We start from the raw sequence: 23522 nt of genomic DNA on the forward strand, positions 1-23522 counted from the left end.
ATTATAATATTTACAAATATTAATAATCTGAAGTCTACATTTTGTGCGGTTATTTAAACAAAAAGACTAGCAGAATCTCAAAAGAATACACAGTAAAACTTGTGCAAAAGTAAACTTTTGCTCAGTCATAAAGCTTTTATCTTCTCTTCTCTCTCAAATATTTAGCACTCCAACAGAGTTGGAAGCATGTCAGACTTCCCACGCTCCATCAGAGTAATAATAGCACCTGATATAAACCTGCACTGATTCACTTGCTGTCATGAGAGAAACTAAATGACAGTTGTGTGTGCAACTACTAACAGATCCACTCTGCACTTACATGAATTATGTGGCACAAAGGACCTACCTGTGTGAGATTTACATTGTTGACGGGTAATTGTGCCTCCCGCTGCCCCCTTGCTGATAGAAATGTCTCTCTCGGCGGTGATCAATGTAAGTGAAGCAGCAGCAGGCTCGCACGGTGTGTAGGCTGCAGCTATCCTTAGCACTTTTGCATTGGACGAGCACCACCACCGCCGCCGTTGCTGCTGCTGCTGCTTCCGCTGCTCGGATTTCAGTGCAAAACCAAAGAGGGGCTGAAGCTCAAATGCAAGAAGCATCGTCACTCGGCAAGATCATATTAGCTGTAATTGTTATCAGAGCGGTGAAATAACGGCCCTTTAAGTGCAGCCTCCTCCTCGCTGAGATTGATGAGGCTTGATCCAGATCCAGATCCAGGTTCCGCTCCCCAGCCGAGGGTTTCCCCGGCGAGCGCAGCGGGGAACCCTGCGAGGGGAGCTGTCCAGGTGCTGAAGCGAGCCCCGATGAAGCCTCGGGTCTCTAACGACCCCCTTCCACAGCTGCAGCCGGGCAACGCGAAGCGAATTTCATCCAAAGGCCACCAAAACATTGACGTTTTTGTTCCGTAGACTGACAGTAGCCAGCGAATCGTGTGACATTTGCATCGCTCCGGTCACGACATAGCAGTCTAAAAATGTTGGCCGTGGGGTGGATGTGTGTGTGCGCGCGCGCGCGTGTGTATGTATGTATGTGTGAGAGAAAAAGAAAGCCTGAGAGTAATTTTTCTCAATTCCCGAATGAGGCCAATTTGAGAGCGGATTATCGCCACAGATGATTTTATTAGCTTTACGCCTGGTTGGTCGTCCCTCTCCGTGTCATGAGCGTTTTTTATGGTTTCCCAAAATAAAGATACTATGGGAATATAAATTGCCTTTACAGCAATTGGCTTAACCGTTTGTCATTCATCGGGATTAGCCAGTCGATGGTTAAAGCGCACATCAATCAGACTGAAGCGTCTCTTCCTTTATTTAAACACGCCTGGACGTGGGCTGCTGGAGATGTTATAGGCTGAGGTGCAATTTCAGGGTGTGCGCAAAAAACGAAAACCGGTGATCTAAATTAACTGTAGATAGCCTGTAGTTACAACCGAAGACGGATGCTTAGCACCCAGTGGGCTCAAAGGCTGTCTTTCAAAGATTCACAGTGCGTTCAAAAATAGTGGGTTTAAGAAAACAAGATAACAGATATCTATTTATATTGTTTTTGGGTGTAATTTATTGAGATGAGCAAAAGAGATATGATTTGGCACATTTAGAAAAGAACTTCAACACCAAAACAAGTTTGTTCATTAAGCCATTTAGATTCAGTTTAATTTCTTCTCCAAAAACGATTAAAGATGGGGAAAAATGAACAAAAAGAGAAACACATCAACTAAGCTGCAAATAGTCTTTCAAAAAGTAAAAAATAATGTACATTTCTTGAAAACATCCACTTTTTGCTACAATCATTGCAGTTTTTACAGAAAACGTAAGCCATTTTTCAACATACAACTACCTGACAAACACAGTATAACTTGGAAATTGCACCTTTATCTCAGTTTTTTTTTTTTCTCAAAGCAACCAGAGAATGTATTAAAAGACAGGGCCATCTGAGGAAAAAGCCAAGATGTGTATAACATTACAGCGTCCTAAAGTATTGTACAATTCTGACAGCTTTTCACATTTCTTCAATTATTTCCAACCATCAACACCTGCTTTATAAAGTCAGAAAGTGCAGGAGAGCCAATACTAAAAGTAAGTAGGTGTCACTTGCACACCCAACAGGGCAGCTATTTGGTCCCATTCTCTAGGAGCTTAGTTAGCTGATGTGACTTTAAGCCCAACAGTTGGGAGCAGGTAGTGGCAGATGTAACTTAGCGTGGGTGGGTGGGGGGGAGACAAACTGTATTTTCTGGACCCAATTCAATAATTGTGAATCCTATCAGTATGAACTTGTAGGCTACAGTGGCGTGTACATTATCCATTGGTAAGACAGATGTGTAAAACCTTGGCTGGATGTTTTGAGGAAGGCCCAGAGTCATCACATGAATTAAAAGTGCATTTGCAGAATCATGAATATTAAAGTGCCCCAATTATACCCCAAGTTTTTTTTGTTTGTTTGTCTTTTTATGTATATAATGGTTTTCAAAGTTACCGGGAGTTACACGTTCCCATAGAAAACACTCCTACTGAACTTCCTGAAACTTCTCCTTTGCAGGCCAGGCTTTCTTCAGTGACTTATCTATCACTATGGAGCACAGTGACACAGTACCAGCCTGGCTGTCTGACCCAGCTAAGCTAACCATGAGCAAAGTGCACCAAATGATCCAATGATGGCTACAAATCCCAATAAGATTAAATCCTTTCCATATTTTTTCTGGTTGTGCTGCCATATAACAAAAGTGAATATTATGAAAGTGTGATGCAAACAGAGCCCATCAAGTAAAGTAGGAATTCTCAAAGTAATTTTCAGCTAGTCGTACTGCACTGCTAAAATACTGATGCTATAGCAGCAATTTAAAAAAAAAAAAGAAAAAGAAAAAAAAAAAAGCATTTACATAAGCAAGTTACAGAAAACAGATGTGTTGTGATTTCAGTTATTTACATATAAAATGATCATTCACATAGAATGTCAGAACCTCTTCATAATGTGGCTAATACTTTATGTTGCTCTGTGTGTACTAAGCACGCCCTCACGTTCATAGTGCCATCTGACCAATCAGGACCATCTGGGATTTTCCTAACAAACTATTAAAGATATGAGGTAAGAAACAGTTCTGCAGCACTTCATAGTGCATGTGAGCCAATTCCTTCAGATACAAAGTAAACATTGCAGTTCCTAAGTGAGCATAATAGGGGCCCTTTTTCTTGCATTTTATTATATGTGCTATATCACATTCTTCCGAGTTTGTATTGTTATGTCTGAACTGTATGAATGCACTGGTTTTAATATAAAGCCTGGGTTTCCACACAGTCTCCAAGGGATACTATGCCACATGCTGCCATTACACTGAGGGTTAAAAAGATTACTGTTCGTCTTTATGAGTAGGAATACTGACAGCGATATTCTTCTATGCTGTACCGTTACTCTGTACACAATGTTTGTTGCTCTCGACTGCTGTTACAAACAAAAGCATGACGTGTCATCTTTCATCCTGTGTGTTGACCGCTGCTGCGGGACATTCAGCCTAGATGGACCAGGGTCATGACAGTAGTGTACTCGTGCTGCAGGTTGTCCGTGTCAGTGTCACACAGTGTGTAGTCATCTTTTATGATTCGGTCGCAGCCAATCTCGCCGTTTCCAAACAGCCCAAAGAGCGGGGTGTTGGGGAACACCTTGCGGAAAGCATCTGCCTCGACATTGCTCTGGTTGTTGTAGTAGTTCTGCCCTCTCCCCACGCAGGCAAACATAAATCCCAGGGTGTTTTTCTCTGGAATTTTGGCTGCCTTTAGTCGTCGGATTGTGGCTTCAGCCGCTTTTGCGCTGATGACGTCTTCCTCCAACAGCACAGACGCCCCCTGAACTTTAGGCCCACTCAGGGCCAGGCCTATCACACCATATGAACCCTGGCTACAGCTACAGAGTGAGAGATCATGGAAAGTGTGAGTATTGTAGAGTGCATACTGAAAAGGCTATTCATAATTTACCTCAGACACTACCAGTTAATTATCAAAATCAATTACATCCTATTGGTAGTGAGATAAAGGAGATACCCAATGGAGAAATATAGATGTCAAACTTCTGTTTTGAACAGCTAATATTTACCCTGTAGCAGTAGATCGTGATTGTTGTCTCTGAGTGGGGGCAGTCAATTATACTCTTGTATTTTTCCATATACAGACTGAAATACCATTTGATAAACTACCACAGGATCAGACCAAAAATATTTGCAGGAAATCCACTACTACATTTACCCCATAAAATATCTAGTTTACACTCGGGAAATTAACTCACCAGTATCTGGAAGGAGCGAAGGCATTCTCTACCAGGCCTCCAGCAATCAGAGCTTTGGTCTTCGAAAGCGGCTCTAGTATCTGGTTAAGGAAGCGTGCGCCTCCTGGTTTATATGCCTCATAGAAGAAAATCAGTATCACACGTAGCTCTGGGTTGTCAACTAGTCCTGGAAAGAAATAACAAAACAAAACATTAAAGATTTTATTGAAGTTTATATTATTGAATAACTAACAAGCAGGTAGTCGATGCTTACCTGCTTCTTTAAGGGCTGTCGGGGAGATGGTTCTCTTACAAAAGTGAAAAGGCTGGATCTGGACACCCTCAATAGCTGGAAGCATGATTGCAAAGCCAGCTCCCCCATCTTGGTACTCCTGGGGAGGGTTGCCGCAAGAGCCGCTGGGTGTCACTGTACAGAGAGCCAATCATGAAGCACCATAAAAGTATACGTTTTTATGCATGTTTTAATGGATTATTTGTTAACCAGCATCAGCAGCATTGTTTATCCTTATACTTAGTTATAGATGTACTGAAAACTCAAATGTTTAAAAAAGAAAAAAAATATTGAGCAGAGGTATGACACAAGAGGAAACCAGTGGTGACCTACTAATGAAGGAAACAACCCTTAAAGCTTTACAGTTTTTGACAATTGATATTACCATCAATAGAACCAAAGAAGAAATTAACTAAAGCCACCTCAAGGAAATTCTCTTTCATTTTTCATTTGAAGTAAGAAGTTCACCAAATGTATCTAAAGTTTCAAAGAGTCACCATCTAGTGGCTATGAGAGGAACTGCAGCTGGTAGTGGATTCAGCACTGAACTGGGTGTGTGCTACAGGGGTGAGAACAGTTTTAAACATAGAACCAATGTTTAAGTGTTACTACACAAACTCTCAGCCTTATCTGATTAAAGATCTAATTTAGTTGAATTAGCTGGGCGTGTTGACCCTGTGGTGACCTTAGGCTACTATATCACAAAATGCGAGTGTTATCACAAACGGCTGAGGCTTCCATTAAACCTGATAGACGATGGGAGCCTGATAAGCCATCATCTTGAGGAAAGAGAACATGGCTGATGGAGTGTCACTTCTGCAGAGGACTGTGATTATATAGAGAAATGGGGAGCACAGCATCAGGCAGACTAGGCAATCTATCAGCGAGAGAGGCACAGAGATGCAAGCCACCAGTGGTACTTTCTAACTAGGCAGCAGTGGTGGGGATTAATGCGAGTCCTCCCTGCTGATATATGAAGTATTCTCCTTGAATATGCTTGAAAAGTGGTTAGCTTTCATATTTAGAGCATGGTAGTATATTAACCAAAAGCCACATTTGTATCATGATAGCTTTGAAACTCATTAAAAATAATAGTGTTTTATATCAAATCACATGATTTATTTTGGTTTGAGGGGGAAATTTTATTTTCTTCCTCATAAATGAAGAAATATGAGAGACAGAAATAAGGAACACTTACAGACTATTCCTGGTGTAGCAACGCCCATGACATCACAGCCTCTGGGGAAGAGCTCGTTCAGTTCTGCGTCGAGACTGTTGCGACTCTTTTTTGCTTCAGTGGGGAAAAAAACATGTTAATGAGAAGAAAGGCCACACAAGTGTACTACTGTGGAAACACATTACGTTGTGATTAATACCATTAGGGCAGCATGTGATATATGTCCATTTTGTTTTATAGCATGACGATTCCAAACATACAGTCTGAATGACAAAGCATTAGCCATAGCAACAAAGTGGACTAAGAGTCTCCATGTCCCCAACTGCTCTGCTGCAGGGCTCTTTGCCCACCTTGTTGTTCAAAACTTTTGGGGATCTGGGTTTTGGTTTTGGAATTTTCTTTCACTATATTTACACTGTACAGACTTTACTTATTCTTTTAAAAGCAACTGAAGACATTTTTTATTTATACAGATAAGATTTTGACTCGCTGGTTTATGTTTTATTCTATTATGCTTTATATTGTTTTTGATATGGCTTTTTATTTTTTGTACTTCATCGTAAACAAGTCCTGACTTGTGTCCAGTTTGTTTGACACCGCTGAAATTGCTCCTTAATAGTACACAGATTATAAACTGACTAGTCTATTAATATTATTTAGAATATCCCATCATAAAATGAATTTTTGATTTGACTAAATAATAAACAATACGAAAACACTATGGATGCCATATAAGTGACACATCATATACTATCATTTACAGGAGTGTGCACGGAGCCTGAGGAAAAAAGCCTTGGTTAACAAAGATAAGTAAGCATCAAAATAGTTTTTTCTAAGATCCAGTCACACAGCACACATTTTTCCCCTAGTGACCACCACCTGCTAATGAAAAATGTGTATTCCCCAACCAGTTGCAAGTAGTTATGGGAGACTGCTAGCAGTCGCTAAAAAAACAAAAAAAACAAATCAAGTCTTTAAAGCCTTGTTCATGGCGGCCCAGAGACCAGTCAGTCAGTGACCCCCTCCTGATAACCAGCAGTCACCAGTGAAATAATGTATTCCACAACTAGTTGGTGAATGGTTGCTAAAAGTTCTTGACACTCGCTATCATAAAATTGGCCACAAAGAAGTTAACAGCTCTGCTCCAAAAACCTTGTTGTAATTGTTCTGGTGACTAGCAGGTTACTGTAGTCGCAGTAGTAGTAGTTTGCATAGAAGACGAAGACTTGTCTGTCAGAATTTCCAAAATACTTACCAGGCAGTAGTGAAACTGTAACACAAACCATAAAAAGAAATGCTTTTCTCTGTTAAAGTCACCATTTTCATTGGTTTCAGGGGTAATGCACAACTTCCATGCAAACTAGGGCAATCACAACAAGGTTTGTGGTGCAATTTCACCCAGTGAGTGCAAGCAATCACACGCCAACCTGTTGTGGAATACACAGTTTTTCCCTATGGACGGGAAAGGTTGCCATTGGCATCAAGCGATCTCTAGGCCTGTGTGACTAATGGGAGAGGAGACAGAAGATAGTGGACCTAAATCCATAAAAGAACTGTAATTAAGTTATCTAAGATGCTTTGAACAGCTTCATTTGAGAAACTGGGCAGGTTTTTCACCTTTCAAAAACTGTTCAGGGTGCAACAGTTTTAAAGTTTTCTAGAATTCAAATAACAATGTTCTCTGTATGCTCTCTTCAAACAAACGCTTCTAAAAAACACGTGCAACGTTGTCTATATGGATAGAATAGGTGCACCTCAAATATCATTTCAAGGAAGTATGGCAGGTAATTAAAGATACCAAACAAACACTAGCCTGCAAATGTTTATACAAACAGACTTACTGTTACAAAATGACACTAAAATAAGCTCTTATTAGAAGTACTTATTTATAGAATATGTTGTAAAGACACTTCTGCTTTCCTAGAGGATTATGCATTTGGTGAGGAACTTTGTCGCATGGAGTCACACAAACCACCTGCAACTCAACACCTCAAAGACTAAGGAACTGGTTGTGGACTTCGGGAGGTCCAGAGAAGGTCCACTGCCAGTTCAGATAGAGGGGGAGGAGGTGGAGGTGGTCAACAAGTACAAGTACCTCGGGCTGTGGGTGGACAATAAACTGGACTGGTCATGCAACACAGAGCACCTGTATAAAAAAGCCCAAAGCCGACTGTACTTCCTCAGGAGGCTGAGGTCTTTTAACATCTGCAGGAAGCTCCTGAGGATGTTTTACCAGTCAGTGGTTGCTGGAGTACTTTTCTATGCTGTGGTGTGCTGGGGGAGCAGCACAGCAAAGAAGGACTCATCCAGGCTGGAGAAACTGATCAGGAGGGCTAGCTCTGTGGTCGGCATGAAGCTGGACACTCTGGTGACAGTGGCAGAGAAAAGGACATTAAAGAAACTGATGGACATTATGGACAATGCTGGGCATCCTCTGCACACGGCCATAAACAATCAGAAGAGTCTGTTCAGTGACAGGTTGCTTCTCCCCAAGACAAGAACTAACAGACTTAAAAACTCCTTTGTCCCACACGCCATCAGACTGTTTAACTCCTCTCTGGAGGGGAGAGGGAGGGGAAACAGGAGGACAAAGGAGGGGGGAACAACTAAGCTGCAGTGCCTCTGCACCTCACTGTACAATACCTTGTGCAATACTTTTTGTAAATAGTCAACAGTGCAATAGACTCAATACTTGAAATGTGCAATTCACTTGTATTTTTATTTTTTATTCCTATTTATTCTATTTATCCCCTTTGTATATTTTATTTATATTTGTCTCTGTATTTATATATGTGTGTGTGTGTGTGTGTGTGTGTGTGTGTGTGTGTGTGTGTGTGTGTATATATATATATAACAGTTCTGTAACTGTAACTTCGGTCGTTGCTGTGCTTTTTTTGGAAGTCGAATTTCCCAGAGGAACCCACCCGAGGGATTAATAAAGTTCTATCTTATCTTATCTTATCTTATTTGCACCTTGCAGTTAAGTCAATAATAATGTATGAGAGAGTTGTGCCTTAAGGGAAGTATACAGTTTACAAAAGAAATACATTTTGTACCAACCTTTGTTCTGTTTGTAGCAAAAGGCTCCTCCATTGAGGATCTCAGAGTCTGCCATTACCAGAACTGTTTTAGGCAGCAGGTATACTTTCTGTAAAATTATTTGAATTAGAGTTTTTAGAAAAAAAACAGTTCCTGATCATACCCTCCTGAGAACCAAACAATAAAGTCTCTTTTAGCTTAACTTTTTTTTGTGTGATATCCTGCCTCTTTGGAGCTAAAAGAGGTTACACAAGCACATGAGATATCATTGGAAAGGCCACGATGTCCTCTATTCAGTACATCAGGACATAGTAGGGTAGTTCAAATAAGTCAAAAGATATAGACCAAAAACAACCCTCCATTACAGAGAACATAAGTGAATAGGCTGGGTCTCAGGAGGATATGTATAACACAAAGTTCATATCATAGCAATCTTAGTAGCATAAAGGCTACATATCTTTTGAGATTCTCCACTTCAACTTGAAATCTTTAATACTGCTTGCACGTGCGCATTTGTGATGCTCTTTGGATTTTCTCCATTGTGTCAAAAATGCAACCCTATAACTTAAATTCTATGTTGGGGCTGAGGATGAAGTTGTAAGTAGCCAAATCTATCAGGTAAGGTGACCACAGTTCAGATTGTTTGGAGCAAATGTTCTCCCTGAGACACCTCTGGACGTTACAGAGAAATTCTCTGAGGTATGCATAATAAGGAAGGTTCCTGGCTTGATGCAACACCTTTTTGCTTGAAGACAGCAGGGTGTTCCAGGGAGGACAGCAGGTTGGTGCCTGCTTATAGCAGGAGATCTAGCTCGCACCAATGTGACAAGAAAGGAGGGGGTGGGGTCAGTTTGATACAGATGTTAATGTACGGCCTTTATACAAGTGTGAGGCCCATGGTGAACTCTCGGGAAGTGTTTGAAATAAAGCTGAACAAATTTTTTGCGCGATGGATAGCTTACTCAAGGAGTGGGTAGCATATAGGGTACTGGTATGCTGTTTTAAAACTATTAACCAAGAGCTGTCTACTCACATTTATCTTTAACGTTTTCATTTAGTGTCACTAATTATTTAAATACCATTCTATGAGAGTTTTAAAGTTTACCTCCACTTCTTCGGCTAAGATGCTATTGAGGGCATGGGACTCCGTGCTGGGATGTCCAGAGGCCGACACCCAGGTCAGCTGTTGCTGAGTCCTAAGCACTCTGCGAGCACAGTTTCTCCAGAGTCTGCACACACTGAAACGGTAAAAGATAAACTCTGTCTCACTTGCTGACCAGGTACAATCGCTTAGTTAAAAAAAAGAAAGACTCAGCTCGTCTTTATATCCAGGCAGAGTAGCTGAAAGCAAGCCCTTGATTAGAGTCCAACAGACAATAACAACCGCTAGGCTAGCTGCTGCTTTAGCTCTTCCGTAAGTTTTTGCGTCGGAGTTTCACTTCTATCGGCGGCCATTAGCGTTAGCTCACAGTGATGCGTACAAAGATCAACCACCTACCTCGCGAGCTGGAGAAGCGATTTGGTTGGTATGAACGTAAGAATCCTCTCAACCACTTCCGCAACATTGCTGAGTACGTACTCTGCCTTAGAATCCGGAAAAAAATCAACAAAATCTGAGTTCTCGCTCATGTTTCGCTCTGTAGTAGTCGTGAGACTCACAACACAGACTCCAACTACGAACTTCGACCCCTGCACTCCCACCGCTATAGAGGGATAGCCTGTTTATTGGCGCCTCCCTGCGGCGAGGAGGAACTATAGCAGTTAAGGCACCCCTACAGGCATGTGAAAATCTTTCACTTTGATCCAACACATAATCAAACCTTAAATAATTGGATGATAAAGATGATTTAATTTATTTTTATTAAAGGTACAATTCGGGCATTTTCATCTCTAGACCCATATGCCTTTGGATGAGAGCTGTAACAACAAGTTTAGGGAGGTCCAGTTGCCTTTTTCCCCCCCAAGCTAGAAAAGTTTAATCTTGTGTTTGCCTTTGCATGTTGAGATGGCATCAAGAAAACTTTTTTTTTTAACACTACTATGCAAATTTCTTGAGTAACCCTTTATTTCTTTAAATTTTGCTAGGAAAATGAGAAACAGCCTGAACTCTTGTATGTAAACTTTCTTGAAGTGGTTTTCAGAGTTCTCCAGGTTTCTTGATGATCCCACACTTCTTCAATAATGTTCAAGTCCAGGTTCTGAGGATTCATCACTCCAAGACCTTGACTCCTTGGAAGCAGGCAGTCAAGGTCTTGGGGGAAACTCAAGCTTCTTTCTTCCAAGAACAATTAACAATTGCAACAGCCAGGTTGATTCGCATATTTATTTATGATTTGTACATCTCCAAGATAAAAAACAAAAATGAGTGTTTCAAAAAGAAAACACCTACATAGATAAGTACGCCACAAGTATTTAGTTTGCTTAGTTGAAACAATATAATGAGTTTCGCTACTGTGCTAAGAATTCCTTCCTTGCTAAACTGGAAGAGAATATCACTTACAGTGAATACATTTTTACAATACAAAAAGAAACTAACACATAAGCAACTTTACAAAAGTACACATAATAAAAGTCCCTTTCATAACCTTGGCTTAAATTATGGCTTCATTCATGACGATCATGTGCAGTATATTCCCCAAAAAAGTGCAAATTCCCCACACGTACATGTAAACAATTAAAGATGTACAGTAAACTTTAAATGACCTTTGACTACAGTGCATAAAGGAAACTGTAGATGAGCTTCTAACTTGCGCAGAGCTTGTGTCTTCAAGATGCCACGGTCAGAGGAGACAAACACAAGCTCCAGCTTTGCGTGTAGCAGTCATAGTCATATGGGAGCCAGCCATATTCAGAGCAGATGAGGCAATGTGAGGAGGGGAACAGAGCTAGGTCAAAGGTTAACCATCTCCATTAGAGTATGATCCAGCATCTGCTTTATGCTCAGGCCCTCTTCTTTAGCACGTGTGAGTTTATCTGTTAATATAGCATTGCATCAGTTAAAATCCAAAAAAAAAGAAAGAAAAACAGTTGCAAGAGACACAGAATATAGTCAGACAAAGGTTTACCTCAGGTACAGTGACAAACATATGCTGGATATCGTTACATACCCCAGTATATATTTTTTTTCCCAGTAAGAGGTCAGCACTTATTAGCGGAGTCGATATCCTCAAGTTATTTAGATTTTCTGATATAACTAATCAGATTTGAACTTTTATTTAAAGTATACTAGAAATAGTAAAAACTCACACTATTGACAGGGCTGTGGTCAAGAATGGACGTGGTGAGTTTATGCAAGGGGGGGGGGGAAAGCTTTCCTTTTTTGTAATATATGATTTGGCAGTGGAATTGACCAAAGTATAAAACCCTAGCACTTTTGAGGAAAAAACTGAAAACTCTTCTAAGCACTAATAATTGTCTCCTTTTACTATTGGACCAGTATCACTTTACTTTTATTGTATATGCACACTCCACGTCCTTTTTTCTTCCCCATTCACTTAGACAAATTACTGACAGATCATACAGGGGGTACTGTGAAATCTGTTATTCACATCTTCCTTACCGCCAACACTTCCTTGTTGCTACAGGTGAATCATATGATCAATCTCCTCCTGTGCTACGATTAACAAACAGTTCGCCGCTAAATAAAACTGCACACCTTTTCTTTGAAGTTCTCTTTATCCAGCTACACTGTTTTGGCTTAAGCTGCTATCTCCTGAGGATATATAATGAAACTAAATGTTGCTTGCCTTGCTTTAAGCATCACAAGGCAAGCAACATCTTGCCTTGTGATGCTTAAAGCGCCCCAAAATAAACATTGGGAAAAATTCAGCTGGAATGTTTCTTTCCTGAAGTCACAACCCAATTATTTGGCACTTTTAGCATCGCAAGGTGAGCACCATGTAGTTTTATTATATTCTTGGAGAAGGCAGACATCTCTACAGATAACTATGAGGTTTGTGGGAACAGTTCCCAACAAAGCACTTCGCTCTCAGACTGCAGGCTTACTTGTTGTTCCTAGAATTTCTAAAAGTAGAATGGGAGACAGAGCCTTCAGATATCTGGCTCCTCTCCTATCAAATGAGCTCCCAGTTGAAGTTTGGGAAAAAAACTCTTTACTTTTAAGATTACATTTGAAAAACAAAATTATTTTGAATAAAGCTTTAGTTATTTATACTGCTACAAGTTAAGGCTGCTGGAGGACGTCCAATGACGCACTCAGGATTTCTTCACTTCCCTCTTCACCCCTGATGCATTTACATGCCACTATTGTATACCATTATTTTTCCATCTAGTCTCTCTTGGTGCGTTTAGTCATCTTTCTCCTCACACCCCAACCAATCACAGTATGCTGCCATCCTCCCCAAGATCTCCCTGTTAAAAGACAGTTCCTTTTCCCTATTGTCACAGAGTGCTTCCTCAAAGGGAATTGTTTGATTGTTGGGGTTTCCCTCTAATCTTCAGGGCCTTTACATTATAATATTTAGTGCTTTAGGTGACTGCTGCTGTAAACTAGTGCTACATAATTGAATTTATTAAATTATTGCAATTCATAATTAAAATGTGAATGCTTCGCTGAAATGCTACAAGTAAAAACTACACACCTGTCCAACCATCCATCTCACCCAAGTACAAAAAGGAAAATCTGGGTATAATCCAAGTAATTTTAAAAGTGATGATATTTGTTCAGTCCATTGCAATATTCCAAGGCCTCCTTTTCATGGATAGAAGCACATATTGCAGACCAGATTTCAATTATGTAGCCCTGACAATAACTGAGAAAATATATCAACTGAATTTCGTCCCTCTCCTGAACCTGTGTAACCTTCCACTTGAAGCAGTTATTGGAACATGCATGTGAAAATCTCTCACTTGTATTCCCACTTTTTTGAAAGCGTAACTTGTTTTGTTTTTAAGACATAACTGCTGCTGTGTATAGTTATTTAAATAAACAGTACAACAACATTCCTGGTGACTGGAATTTCAGAAACATTAAAGCATACAAGATTCCCTTCCAGTTTATGCCTCGTTTAGAGCTACTCTCAGTTCATTGGTGAGAAGACGATTTTTCTCAAGCTGCTTGTATAGGTGGTCTTGACAGTCAGAAAGCAGGTAGGAGAAAAAGGAAAGACAAAGAAAGGAGGTTAGTATAAAGAGTGACGCTTTGAAGGTAATCACAAAATAAGTTTGTTGATTTCCTGACCTAATGAACACAGAAGGCTCAAGAAATATGTTTTTGTTTTTTTAAAGACAGTCATAAGCCTGCCATCTTGGCTAACCACAGAAAACTCACACACACTACTGGTTTTACAAACACTGTTTCCTTTTCACTGCTTATTAATTACTTAGACTAGAATGATAAGACTGCAACCACCTTGGGATTAGTTAGGGGACAAAACAACACACTCACAAATAGAAAAATAATGATGATGCACATGTTTGTACTGGATCTTTTTGCATCTAGCTGCAGCAGCCACTTTCAATCACCAGAGAACTGCAGAGGTCACCTGATGGGAGTTAACCTGGTCCAACTCTGACTGCAGACAGTTTGTGCAGCCTGTACCAATGAACACATCTTATCTGCGCAACAATGTCACCTCATTGAAGCAGTGGACTTGACTCAACCGGTTGGCACCTAGTTGAACTCTGTGTATATTCCTATATAAAGGGAACATTGCAGAGCATGTAATTCTACAGTTAAATTGCCATTCTGTAGCAACTATGTCACCATTTGTGGGGAACTTTCTATTTCTACTTTAAATCTATGAGGTTCGATCTGCATGCAATTAGTTCATGTGAACTACTGTGACTATGACATAAGACATTTGGGCCACCCCAAACAGCCTTACAATTTTGTGGTCAATCCCATTCGAGTTTCAATAGATTTAATTTAGCAAGTGAAACTAAACAAATCTTATCCTACTCAATTGTTTATAATTTACAGTCGCATTTCTCTGCAATAGCCCCTGTGACTGTATTAGCATTCTTTAAATTAAAGAATTAAAAATAAATAAATAAATAAATAAATAAATAAAATAAAATAAAAAAATCTATAGTAGTAGTTTTAGTGACCATGTCTGCCAATACTGGCTTGGAGTCTAGTTGATTTGCTATTTAGACCTACAATATGAGGAGTGTTTATTTTTTGGTTTTATTTTTTTGGCTACGTTCACATCTGCAAACACTCAATGAGTATTGAAAATGTTAACTTGCTATTTCTAAAGTACATCAACTGCATTTAACTACAGCTGAATCTGAAGGTGTGAGGAAGCCTTAAAACAATAAAATATAACTAAAGATAAAATCCCCAATCAGCTGATTAAAAAATTGAATACAATTCACTGCCACTACAAGTAACTCAGGAGTTTATTCAAAAGCTACTAAACAGTATAAATTAAAACACAAAGAAGGTAAAACAATAACAAAAAAGGACAAATGGAAATGAAGAAGCATTGCGAGAGAAAAAGAAAAGGATGACATAGATGGAAAAATGTTTATTTTATATAAAGCAATGTGGCTCAAAGGTCTGATAGACAGATGGACAAATGTACTCCAGCAGCCAAGGCCCAATGTGCAGTACTGCCAGGGCAGTAAAGAAATAAATAGACAAAGGAGACAGAAAGTAGGGCTGTGCTGCACAGGAGAGAAAGGATGATGCTCAAGCAGCTTCTGGAGTGAAGAGTGTGAGAATTTAGCTGTGAACAAAAACAAAAGAACAAAAATGTTGGAGGGAGAAATAAAAGAATGAAAACATATGACATGAGAGAGAAAAATGGATGCAGAACTAAGAGAACTGAGACAGGGAACAAGCTCTACTAAGTAAGCACTCATGTTAAAAGGTCTGCAAAAAAAATTGTATTAAAATATATTTTTTTTAAAAAGAAATCAAACATGATTAGGTCACTCATAAATTAGTGTTAGACAAGCACGGAAGGATTTAAAGTTGTAGTTTAGCAGAGTTAAGTCACGGCACTCACACATGCCACAAGAGGGCGCTACTGTATGTTGTTGCTGTGGTTAAGGAGATAAAGCTCTAAGACAGCACGGAAACAAGCGTGTTGTGAATTACATGGAAGTCATGTCGTTGAGGGCGTGGTCCAGCTCCTCGCTGATGGCCTTGTACTTCAGTTTCTGGGCATACAGCTCATCTATAGAGTTGTAATTATTATAGAGTGGCAGTGAGGGGGCAGTGAACAGAAAAATAACAGCGTCAAGAAATGAAAGCCAAAAGAAAATGCAAACTGAGGAACTGAAATAAAAAGGCAGGACAGAAATAGGAAGGAACATGAACAGCTGCTGACACCGTGTCAAATTCCTGAGGAGTCACCGAGAAACTGCCTCACATGTTCCGTGACCCTGTGAACACTTCTCGGGGCTAGCTGGCCTTGAACGCTCAATACACCACCATGCCAAACTGTACTGCAGTGAGAAATGTTGATGCTAACATGAATCATATCATGGCAGGTTCTGCTTATTAGTTTTGTTTTTCTTCTGGCAGACAACTGACAGTGTAGATATTTGTCCTGGGGATTATTTAACAACCTGCTGACCAGATAAATACCTCAAACAGCCCCACATGAGAGATTTGCCTTTTATTAGTTTCCCTTTCAGAAACCAGGACTCTACTTTAGACGAAGACTTGTCACTGGGTTGCTTTTTGCATCAATAAATTTTGTAATAAGAGTAACAGATGTTTGCTTATATGGAAAATGAACATGAAACGCTGCACCAAAGACTAAAAACCAAGTGTAAAACATTCATACCCTCAAGGTCATCAATGGTCTTCTCCAGCTTGGCAACTGATCTCTCAGCGAACTCGGCACGGGTCTCAGCCTATGTGGAGGACAGCAATAAAACATTGGTAATGTAAACCTCCTAATGGAAATTAATAACCACAGCCCCAGAGGAAAGGAAGCCCTTAAGTATGAGTAAAAAATATATACACACACACAGCATATTTATTCAATTAAGTAATGCAATCGATTCAATCTTCAGTTTCAAGAGAAGCTTCTATTTAAAATTTAATTTAGGATACATAAACGTATGACTCACTGATAACTCTAACTCACCTCCTTTAGCCTGTCTGTCAGGACCTTGATCTCCTCCTCGTACTTGTCCTCCTTCTGTGAGTACTGTGGTTACATACACAGGGCAGAGTCACTCAAATATACAAAACATGAAAATGCAACAAAAATAAGTTTCAAACAAACTTTATAGGTTTATACTATGAATATTTGTCAATAATCTTACCTTTTCTGCCTGGGCCTCCAGAGACTTCAGGTTGTTCTGCACAGTTTTCAGCTCCTCCTCAAGCTCAGAGCATTTGCTGCAGAGTTATGGTGTGATTAAACACGTAGAGAAAAACCACAGAAAGCAAGAGAGGTGTGAGGAAAATGTGATCATTACCTCTCAGACAGCTCAGCACGCTCTTCTGTACGTTCCAAGTCACCCTCAATGATCACCAGCTTACGGGCAACCTGAAGTCACAACTCCTTAAGTTTAGTCCCACACTAGCTTAACACATTAGTGCATCCTATACTGGTCAGACATGTCAAGCATTGCATCAAAGTAAATAACTGAACAATTGTCAAAGTTCAGGGTGCACTGAACAGCTGAGAAACTCGCCTCCTCATATTTGCGGTCAGCCTCCTCAGCGATGTGTTTGGCCTCCTTCAGCTGGATCTCCTGCAGCTCCATCTTCTCCTCGTCCTTCATTGCCCTGTTCTCAATGACCTTCATGCCTCTGAGGGAAGGGAAGTGGTATAAGGTGAGTCTTAGTAATGTTTACACTATGCGTCATAGAGGAACAGGAAATTCCACTCTTAAAAGAAACATTTAGTGCAAAGCATATGGATCATACCAATACCTTGTATTAGTGAAGTAGAGATAAAATTAGAGAGAGAGAGAGACCACTACATGACTATATGGACAAAGTGTCTAAATACTTAACACACATCCTCATCTGTCATGTTCTGCCAAGCACATGGCAACTGTCTGAGAGGATAAGGATGAATTGAATACCAAATGAAGCACAACACAAAATCATGGGCATGAACCGGAATAATGTTCTATTAAATTTCCACAGGTGTGGATTAGCCACTGATCAGGAGCTATGCATTTTCGATCATAAAGAAACAGTAACCATCTCAATATTATAATATTACACAAAGCAACAATTAAATTAAATGCAATTATTTAAATACCTGCACATTTGTGAAGAGTGATACAATACAACTTCAAGCCACCGGTGGCAGCAGTGAGCCCAATCTTAAGTGACACTCAAAGAGCATGTGTCATGTGCAAATGTTTGGTTTTATAATATAATAAAGTTTAGCAAAATCCAGTATTAAAGCGCTTCATACTTAAATTTCCATTTATGTTTAATGCTTTTAACTCACCTGTTCTCAGCTGCATTTGAATAAAGCACCAAATCCACACTGTTTAACTTTTAAGCTTAAATTTCAAAACTTACATTTTAACTACTGATTTTATTTACCTTTCCTTCCTCTTTTTTCCAGTTTAAATCATGCTTTCTGTTTTTTAATGTCTCTGTAAAGCACTTTGAATCACCTTGCTGTTGAATTGTGCTATATAAATAAACTTGCCTTGCCTTTTAAAAGTTAGCAACAACAAGAGACTCAACGCAGGATTTTCTTTTCCGAGCTTGTCTTAACCCTTCTTTGTCACCCTTTTTCCATTACAGTACTCTGCAAATGAGTATGAATAATATAAGAGGGGTGGGAGAGCGGTGCCCGTTTAGTGCCAGTTTTCCAGATGCAAAATACCCACCTCTCGCTCTCATCAGCAGCCTTCTCAGCCTCCTCCAGCTTGGTCAGAGCTGTGGCCAGACGCTCCTGAGCACGGTCCAACTCCTCCTCAACCAGCTGGATACGTCTGTTCAGGGAAGCTACATCACCCTCAGCCTAGGAGAGCACAACACCAGTCATCTACAGGCACAACAAGTTTATTCATTTAACTGAAATTCGTGTGTTATGTTTGGCTCTGCAGGCTTTCAGCTGCTGTGAGATCTTAGGCAGATAAAATAACTCATGCTCTCCCTGGAGAGATTGGCCTGGGTCAGCTTGTCCAATAGAGGGATGCAGGTTGTTTATGTACATTTTCCAACACCAGTTAAAGAGTGTGCGTCATTTCTCTTTTTCTAACACATTTTATTCTAACCTTTTTTTTGGTTAGAATACAACAGGATTTCTTAAAGGAGACAAACTTATCCACCCTCTCTGGCGTTTTCCCAGCCAAACCTGTAATTTCGTGGCTCGCTGTGATTTAGTCTTAAACAAATTAGCTAAACGGCTACGTTTTGTTATGTCGCAAGGTGGATAAATGGAGGTCCCTGTGCCTAAACTAGCCAGTCACACAAGGGAGGGCTTTATCTCACTGGACCTGCGGTGTTGCGGGGCTGCTGTGCCGTTAGCTTACTTGAAAAGGACCGTTTTGTTTATTCGGGATCTACCGGGTGGAGTCCTTTCGCATCCACCCATCCCTTACTCACATCCATCGGTGGGCTAATTTCAAACTCGCCAACCTGCTACCTGTTTTCGACCATATACCGAGGCGGTCTGGGCCTACTTAGCAACCATGCTTTTTGACCAGATTTACTCCTAATGCTCTGGGCTCCCCGGGGACTAATTGCCTTATAGAGTCATTAGCCGCTTACTGCTTCCCTCGCACTCCTCTCCTGGTTCAGGTCCCGCTGTAGTAACGCCGCCCGGTCCTCCGCCGCATCGGCCTGCTCCTGCAATGACTTGATTTTCTTTTTCACCGCTTCCAGGGAGCTCCCACCGGCCATTTTTTTGCTCTGTTTGTCTCAGCTAAGCTAGTTTTCTCTCCGTTTTTTGCGTGCTTCCCCACACGCAGACACAAGCACACTTGGAGATGCGGCGCGTTTGATCCCTGCCCCCACCGCCTTTAATCAACCGCTGATGAGGATTGGGACGTGCCACCAACCCCGGAAGTAACTCATTTTACTCGAAAATAGTTGAATAAATTTAGTGAACTGAATATGTGGATCATAATTATTAGTAATGGTCTTTTAAAATATTTATCAAGCCATTTTAATGCTTTTTGGCTACGACAAAACTACATTATGAACCAGTTAGTTTAAGTGCGTCCCCTACTGCTAATTTGAGCTAAGCCTTTCAAAATCACAGTTCCAAACATCAACTTAATCTAAAGACAGCAAGAGAGTGCCTTAAATCACTTATACACACATAATACACACATTATAAGTTTAATTATTCGGACAGTGTTATTAATGTTCTCGATATTCATAATTGTGCTAATTAGACCTGCAGAACTTTGTCTTCCTGCACTAAACTGGCTTAAAGAGCACAGAAGACACCCATGCTCTATTGTAGTCTATAATATTCAAATATATTGCTATGTTTATACTCTGTCATTAAATCAGTCAACATGAGTCTATCTCACGGATGTTAAAAATTTTGTTGCTGCTGCTGACGTCGTCTCTGCTCCTGACGTCATCAATTAGGCTTTATTGGCGTAAGAATGAACGCTGCCAATAAACTGGTAATTTCATCTGGGTTGAGTATAACCGCGGAGTACGTTCTGTGGCCAACAGGGCCACAAATCTGTCAAAATGCACTTCATAATATGCTTGTAAAATACACGACTGAAATCAGACACTGGCCCTCAGATTCGTCCAAATGGTGGTGGAACGCAACGGTAAGCCAGTGAGCTGTGACTTTACCTTATACAGCACAAGAGCTAAATTTAACTATCCATATATTCTTATGAAGCCCACAACTCTCTTATAATTGATTAATGCATAACTTAAGCATTAGGGTGTCTGTTTCATGGCTGGTGATCTTAGTTTCCAGACGGGACTCAAAAGGAGTGTATCAAGGTCATATCATTAGGCAGTGGGTGCGCCAAATGGGTTCCTTCGGCCCAAACTCACATCTGTGGCTTTCTTCTCTGCGAGCTCCAATTTCTCCTGGGCCTCCTTCAGGGCTTCAGAGTATTTGTCCAACTCATCCTCAGTTGCCTTCAGCTTCTTCTGCAGTGCTACCAGGTCATCCTCAAGCTGGTACGCAGAGAAACGAGAAGATTTTTATTTACGTGAGGATGATTTTCTCAGATTAATTCTCAACACAAACAACGCGGAATCAAAACACGCTTTTATTAATTAAAAAAGGGACACACACATATATATTTGTTACTAAACGAATGAATTTCTATTAAAAGACTATTATTTCTATTAATTCTATTAATTACTATTATTTAAGGATTTCTTAAATGATAATAATAATGGATTGGATTTATATAGCGCTTTTCAAGGCACCCAAAGCGCTTTACAATAACACTATTCATTCACTCTCCCATTCATACACTGGTGGAGGCAAGCTACAGTTGTAGCCACAGCTGCCCTGGGGCATCGGCCCAGGGTAGCTGTGGCTAGGTAAAGTGGGAGGTAAAGTGTCTTGTCAGTAAGGTAAAGTGTCTTGCCCAAGGACACAACGACCAGGACAGAGAGCCCAGGGATCGAACCGGCGACCTTCCGGTTACAGATGCGATTCCCAACCCCCTGAGCCAAGGTCGCCCTTGAAATTGATATTTAACTCATTGCTTAACAGCATAACTAATGAATAAAGGATCCAACTAGAAATGTGCAGTTTCCAATCGTGCCAACCTCATGCAGTCAACATATGGAGTAAAGAAACGCTAAAAGAAAAGCTATTTTTAAGGTTATTATTTAAAAGTGATTTTTTTTTTTAATCAAATAATAATCCTCAGTGGGAGATCATCGGAAAGAATCATGCAGCGCCTTGCGCAACGTGCCAATGGCACTGCTGCGTAAAAGCATCAGAGCGAGTTTCACACTGGATGCCGACCTGTTTGCTTCTGTCCTCAGATGCTTTCTTATCTGACTCGGCCTGCTCAGCTCTGTCCAAGGCATTCTCCTTGTCGAGCTTGAGCATCTGCATCTTCTTCTTGATGGCATCCATGGCTGGTTAGTGTCGGCGGTCTCTGCGTAAACCAAACAAAAGAAACTGAATGAAGGGATCGGAGCGTCTGGACCACTCTGAACGCCAAGCTGGAGTGCGAGCTCGGTTAGTCTGTAGTGAGTCAAATATGTATTTTGGCTGGGCAGTTACTGGATACCGAATACAGTTTCGGAATGAACTACAGCTGCTTGCCAACGTGGAGACCCTTCTTTTTTTCCTAAATCTCTTCACTGATTCGCTCTTCCGAGACATTTGACCACTTCTATGACTATACATGGGGTACAGACGTCAGGAAGGCACTACCCTCTCACAGCAAGACGTCCACTCCTGTTTCTAACACCTTCCAAGTGGAAGTAAAGTGTCAGGACTCAAAGAGTAGTTCTCTGAGGGGGGTTATTTGGAATAAATGCGTTGGTAATGACGACTCAGTTAGCACCCAGAAGGATAAGCCACAAACTACAATACATGTGAGAAAATGTACATTTAAGACATCAACTGACGTTTATCCTATAATTATTTTAAAACCTACTTTTTACACAACAGAGCCAAACTGCATCCACCAAACTGGGCCAAAACCACATTTTTAATACCTTTCCAAAGCACTTTGTGGTTGTTTTTGCCTTAAAATTTGCTATATAAATCAATTTTACTTACTTGCTTACTTAATCAAACATTTTGTTCTGTATCCAGAAATAAACACTTAAAGAATTATGGTACCAGTTCTTGCATCAAAGCTATTCCCACAAAACAAATATATCTGATTGGTTAAGCCCCTGCAAAAGTTTTTCTCCCCTGGAGGGCTGTCATATTAGCCAGTATGGCTTGTTTGCTGCTCAGGGATCATTTCAGCAGCTCCCTTACAACATAGTTCAACATCCAAGCAGCAACCAGATAGGCTTTGCTTTCGGTAGAGTTCTATCATCAAGCCTGTCCAACTCTTCTCTGAGCTAATACATGCAAGATAATTCCAGCTCAGATTTGCCACAGTGGGTACAGTGGTGTGGACATACAGAAGCTCTGGAATTTCAACATCACCCCCTCCCTGCGCCTTAGTGAGAGTTCACACAGCCACTGGCACTGCTGCAGCTGTCACACACAACATACAGTCAGGACGGTTGAGGAATGATATTTTAACCTACTGTTGACTACAGTGATTGATTATTTGCATGTAAGAAGAACTGGACCCGAAAAAGAAAGTTGTGTAATACTGTATGAACATCATTGACCTCGTCTTACATCGTAACAAATAACAAAGCATTCTAAGAATATTTTGTCATCTCCTACTCGCCTTGTCCCTTATGCTATTTGTTGAGTGCATATTTTGGAATCTTGGTGCTTGGACAGCACCTGCTGGACTCTGTCCATGACCCCATACTCTTTACAGTCTGACTTTCAGAAGAGAGGCATCAAACACTTTTTAAACAAGCAAAGCACAAGCTCACCAAATGATTCACTGATACTGTATTTGATCAACCACAATTTTATTATGTGAATGATTGTTAGTTCACATGCTTAAAGAAGAGATTACAAGATCATTAAATAATTATGGTAAAATCTTGATGTTTTTAATTCTCTCCCTTTATCTCTGTGATGTACCTTTGCATTTTATTTTGTTGGTGATCTGGCCTGAAATCCTTCCTGTGGAGCTTTATTAAGGCAGTCAGCTGTCACTGTGTTGTCATTCTGCCATGTGTTTGTGGACAGTTCAGCAGCCAGGCAGGCATACCAGTCATACACAGAGATCAGAGAGGCTCAGGGTGCAATCCATGTCACCCTAGCACCC

At 40.5% G+C, this 23522-nt stretch overlaps 3 protein-coding genes across 9 annotated transcripts in view; all 3 read right to left on the reverse strand.

The window, feature by feature from the left end:
• Positions 1 to 1139, reverse strand: part of LOC147338772 (transmembrane protein 266-like) — a 47433-nt gene extending 46294 nt beyond the window's left edge. Inside the window, exon 1 of the mRNA XM_086276269.1 lies at positions 347 to 1139. The gene's annotated coding sequence lies outside the window, so the exon portion shown is untranslated. The remainder of the gene's footprint in view (positions 1 to 346) is intronic.
• Positions 1140 to 1530: 391 nt separating this feature from the next.
• On the reverse strand, positions 1531 to 10446 carry fbxo22 (F-box protein 22). Its single transcript, XM_086276407.1, has 7 exons — positions 10258 to 10446; positions 9865 to 9997; positions 8781 to 8868; positions 5742 to 5834; positions 4526 to 4678; positions 4273 to 4438; positions 1531 to 3894 (listed from the first exon to the last, which is right to left on the reverse strand). Exons 1-7 carry the CDS (start codon positions 10386 to 10388, stop codon positions 3501 to 3503), a joined length of 1158 nt encoding a protein of 385 aa, XP_086132533.1. The 5' UTR covers positions 10389 to 10446; the 3' UTR covers positions 1531 to 3500.
• A 622-nt stretch (positions 10447 to 11068) lies between these two features.
• Positions 11069 to 21868, reverse strand: LOC147338774 (tropomyosin alpha-1 chain-like). Of its 7 annotated transcripts, XM_086276530.1 has the most exons (10): positions 21626 to 21863; positions 20692 to 20817; positions 18546 to 18679; positions 17382 to 17499; positions 17163 to 17233; positions 17007 to 17082; positions 16826 to 16888; positions 16520 to 16589; positions 15826 to 15904; positions 15231 to 15451 (listed from the first exon to the last, which is right to left on the reverse strand). In XM_086276530.1, the coding sequence occupies exons 1-10, from the start codon at positions 21737 to 21739 to the stop codon at positions 15448 to 15450; spliced, it is 855 nt and encodes a 284-aa protein (XP_086132656.1). In that variant the 5' UTR covers positions 21740 to 21863; the 3' UTR covers positions 15231 to 15447. The 7 variants fall into 7 exon arrangements, with proteins under 7 accessions (XP_086132832.1, XP_086133176.1, XP_086132920.1 ...); XM_086276706.1 differs by lacking the exons at positions 15231 to 15451; positions 15826 to 15904 and adding an exon at positions 11069 to 11732 and having other exon boundaries at positions 21626 to 21867; XM_086276794.1 differs by lacking the exons at positions 15231 to 15451; positions 15826 to 15904 and adding an exon at positions 11747 to 13849 and having other exon boundaries at positions 21626 to 21868.
• Between the last annotated feature and the right edge of the window lie 1654 nt (positions 21869 to 23522).

The sequence above is a fragment of the Aulonocara sp. 'chitande type north' Nkhata Bay genome, linkage group LG1 (assembly GCF_057382095.1).
Source record: "Aulonocara sp. 'chitande type north' Nkhata Bay isolate Kocher_YH1m ecotype deep benthic linkage group LG1, A_spYH_male_GT1.1, whole genome shotgun sequence".
NCBI classification, from domain to species: Eukaryota; Metazoa; Chordata; class Actinopteri; order Cichliformes; family Cichlidae; genus Aulonocara; species Aulonocara sp. 'chitande type north' Nkhata Bay.

Coding starts and splice junctions, on each gene's coding strand:
- fbxo22 (XM_086276407.1), bottom strand. CDS start 10,388: ATGAGCGAGAACTCAGATTTTGTTGATTTTTTTCCGGATTCTAAGGCA. Junction 9,998..10,257: donor TCGCTTCTCCAGCTCGCGAG/GTAGGTGGTTGA, acceptor TTACCGTTTCAG/TGTGTGCAGACTCTGGAGAA. Junction 3,895..4,272: donor TTCGCTCCTTCCAGATACTG/GTGAGTTAATTT, acceptor CTCACTCTGTAG/CTGTAGCCAGGGTTCATATG.
- LOC147338774 (XM_086276706.1), bottom strand. CDS start 21,739: ATGGATGCCATCAAGAAGAAGATGCAGATGCTCAAGCTCGACAAGGAG. Junction 20,818..21,625: donor CTGAGGACAGAAGCAAACAG/GTCGGCATCCAG, acceptor TCTGCGTACCAG/CTTGAGGATGACCTGGTAGC. Junction 17,083..17,162: donor CGTGCTGAGCTGTCTGAGAG/GTAATGATCACA, acceptor ATAACTCTGCAG/CAAATGCTCTGAGCTTGAGG.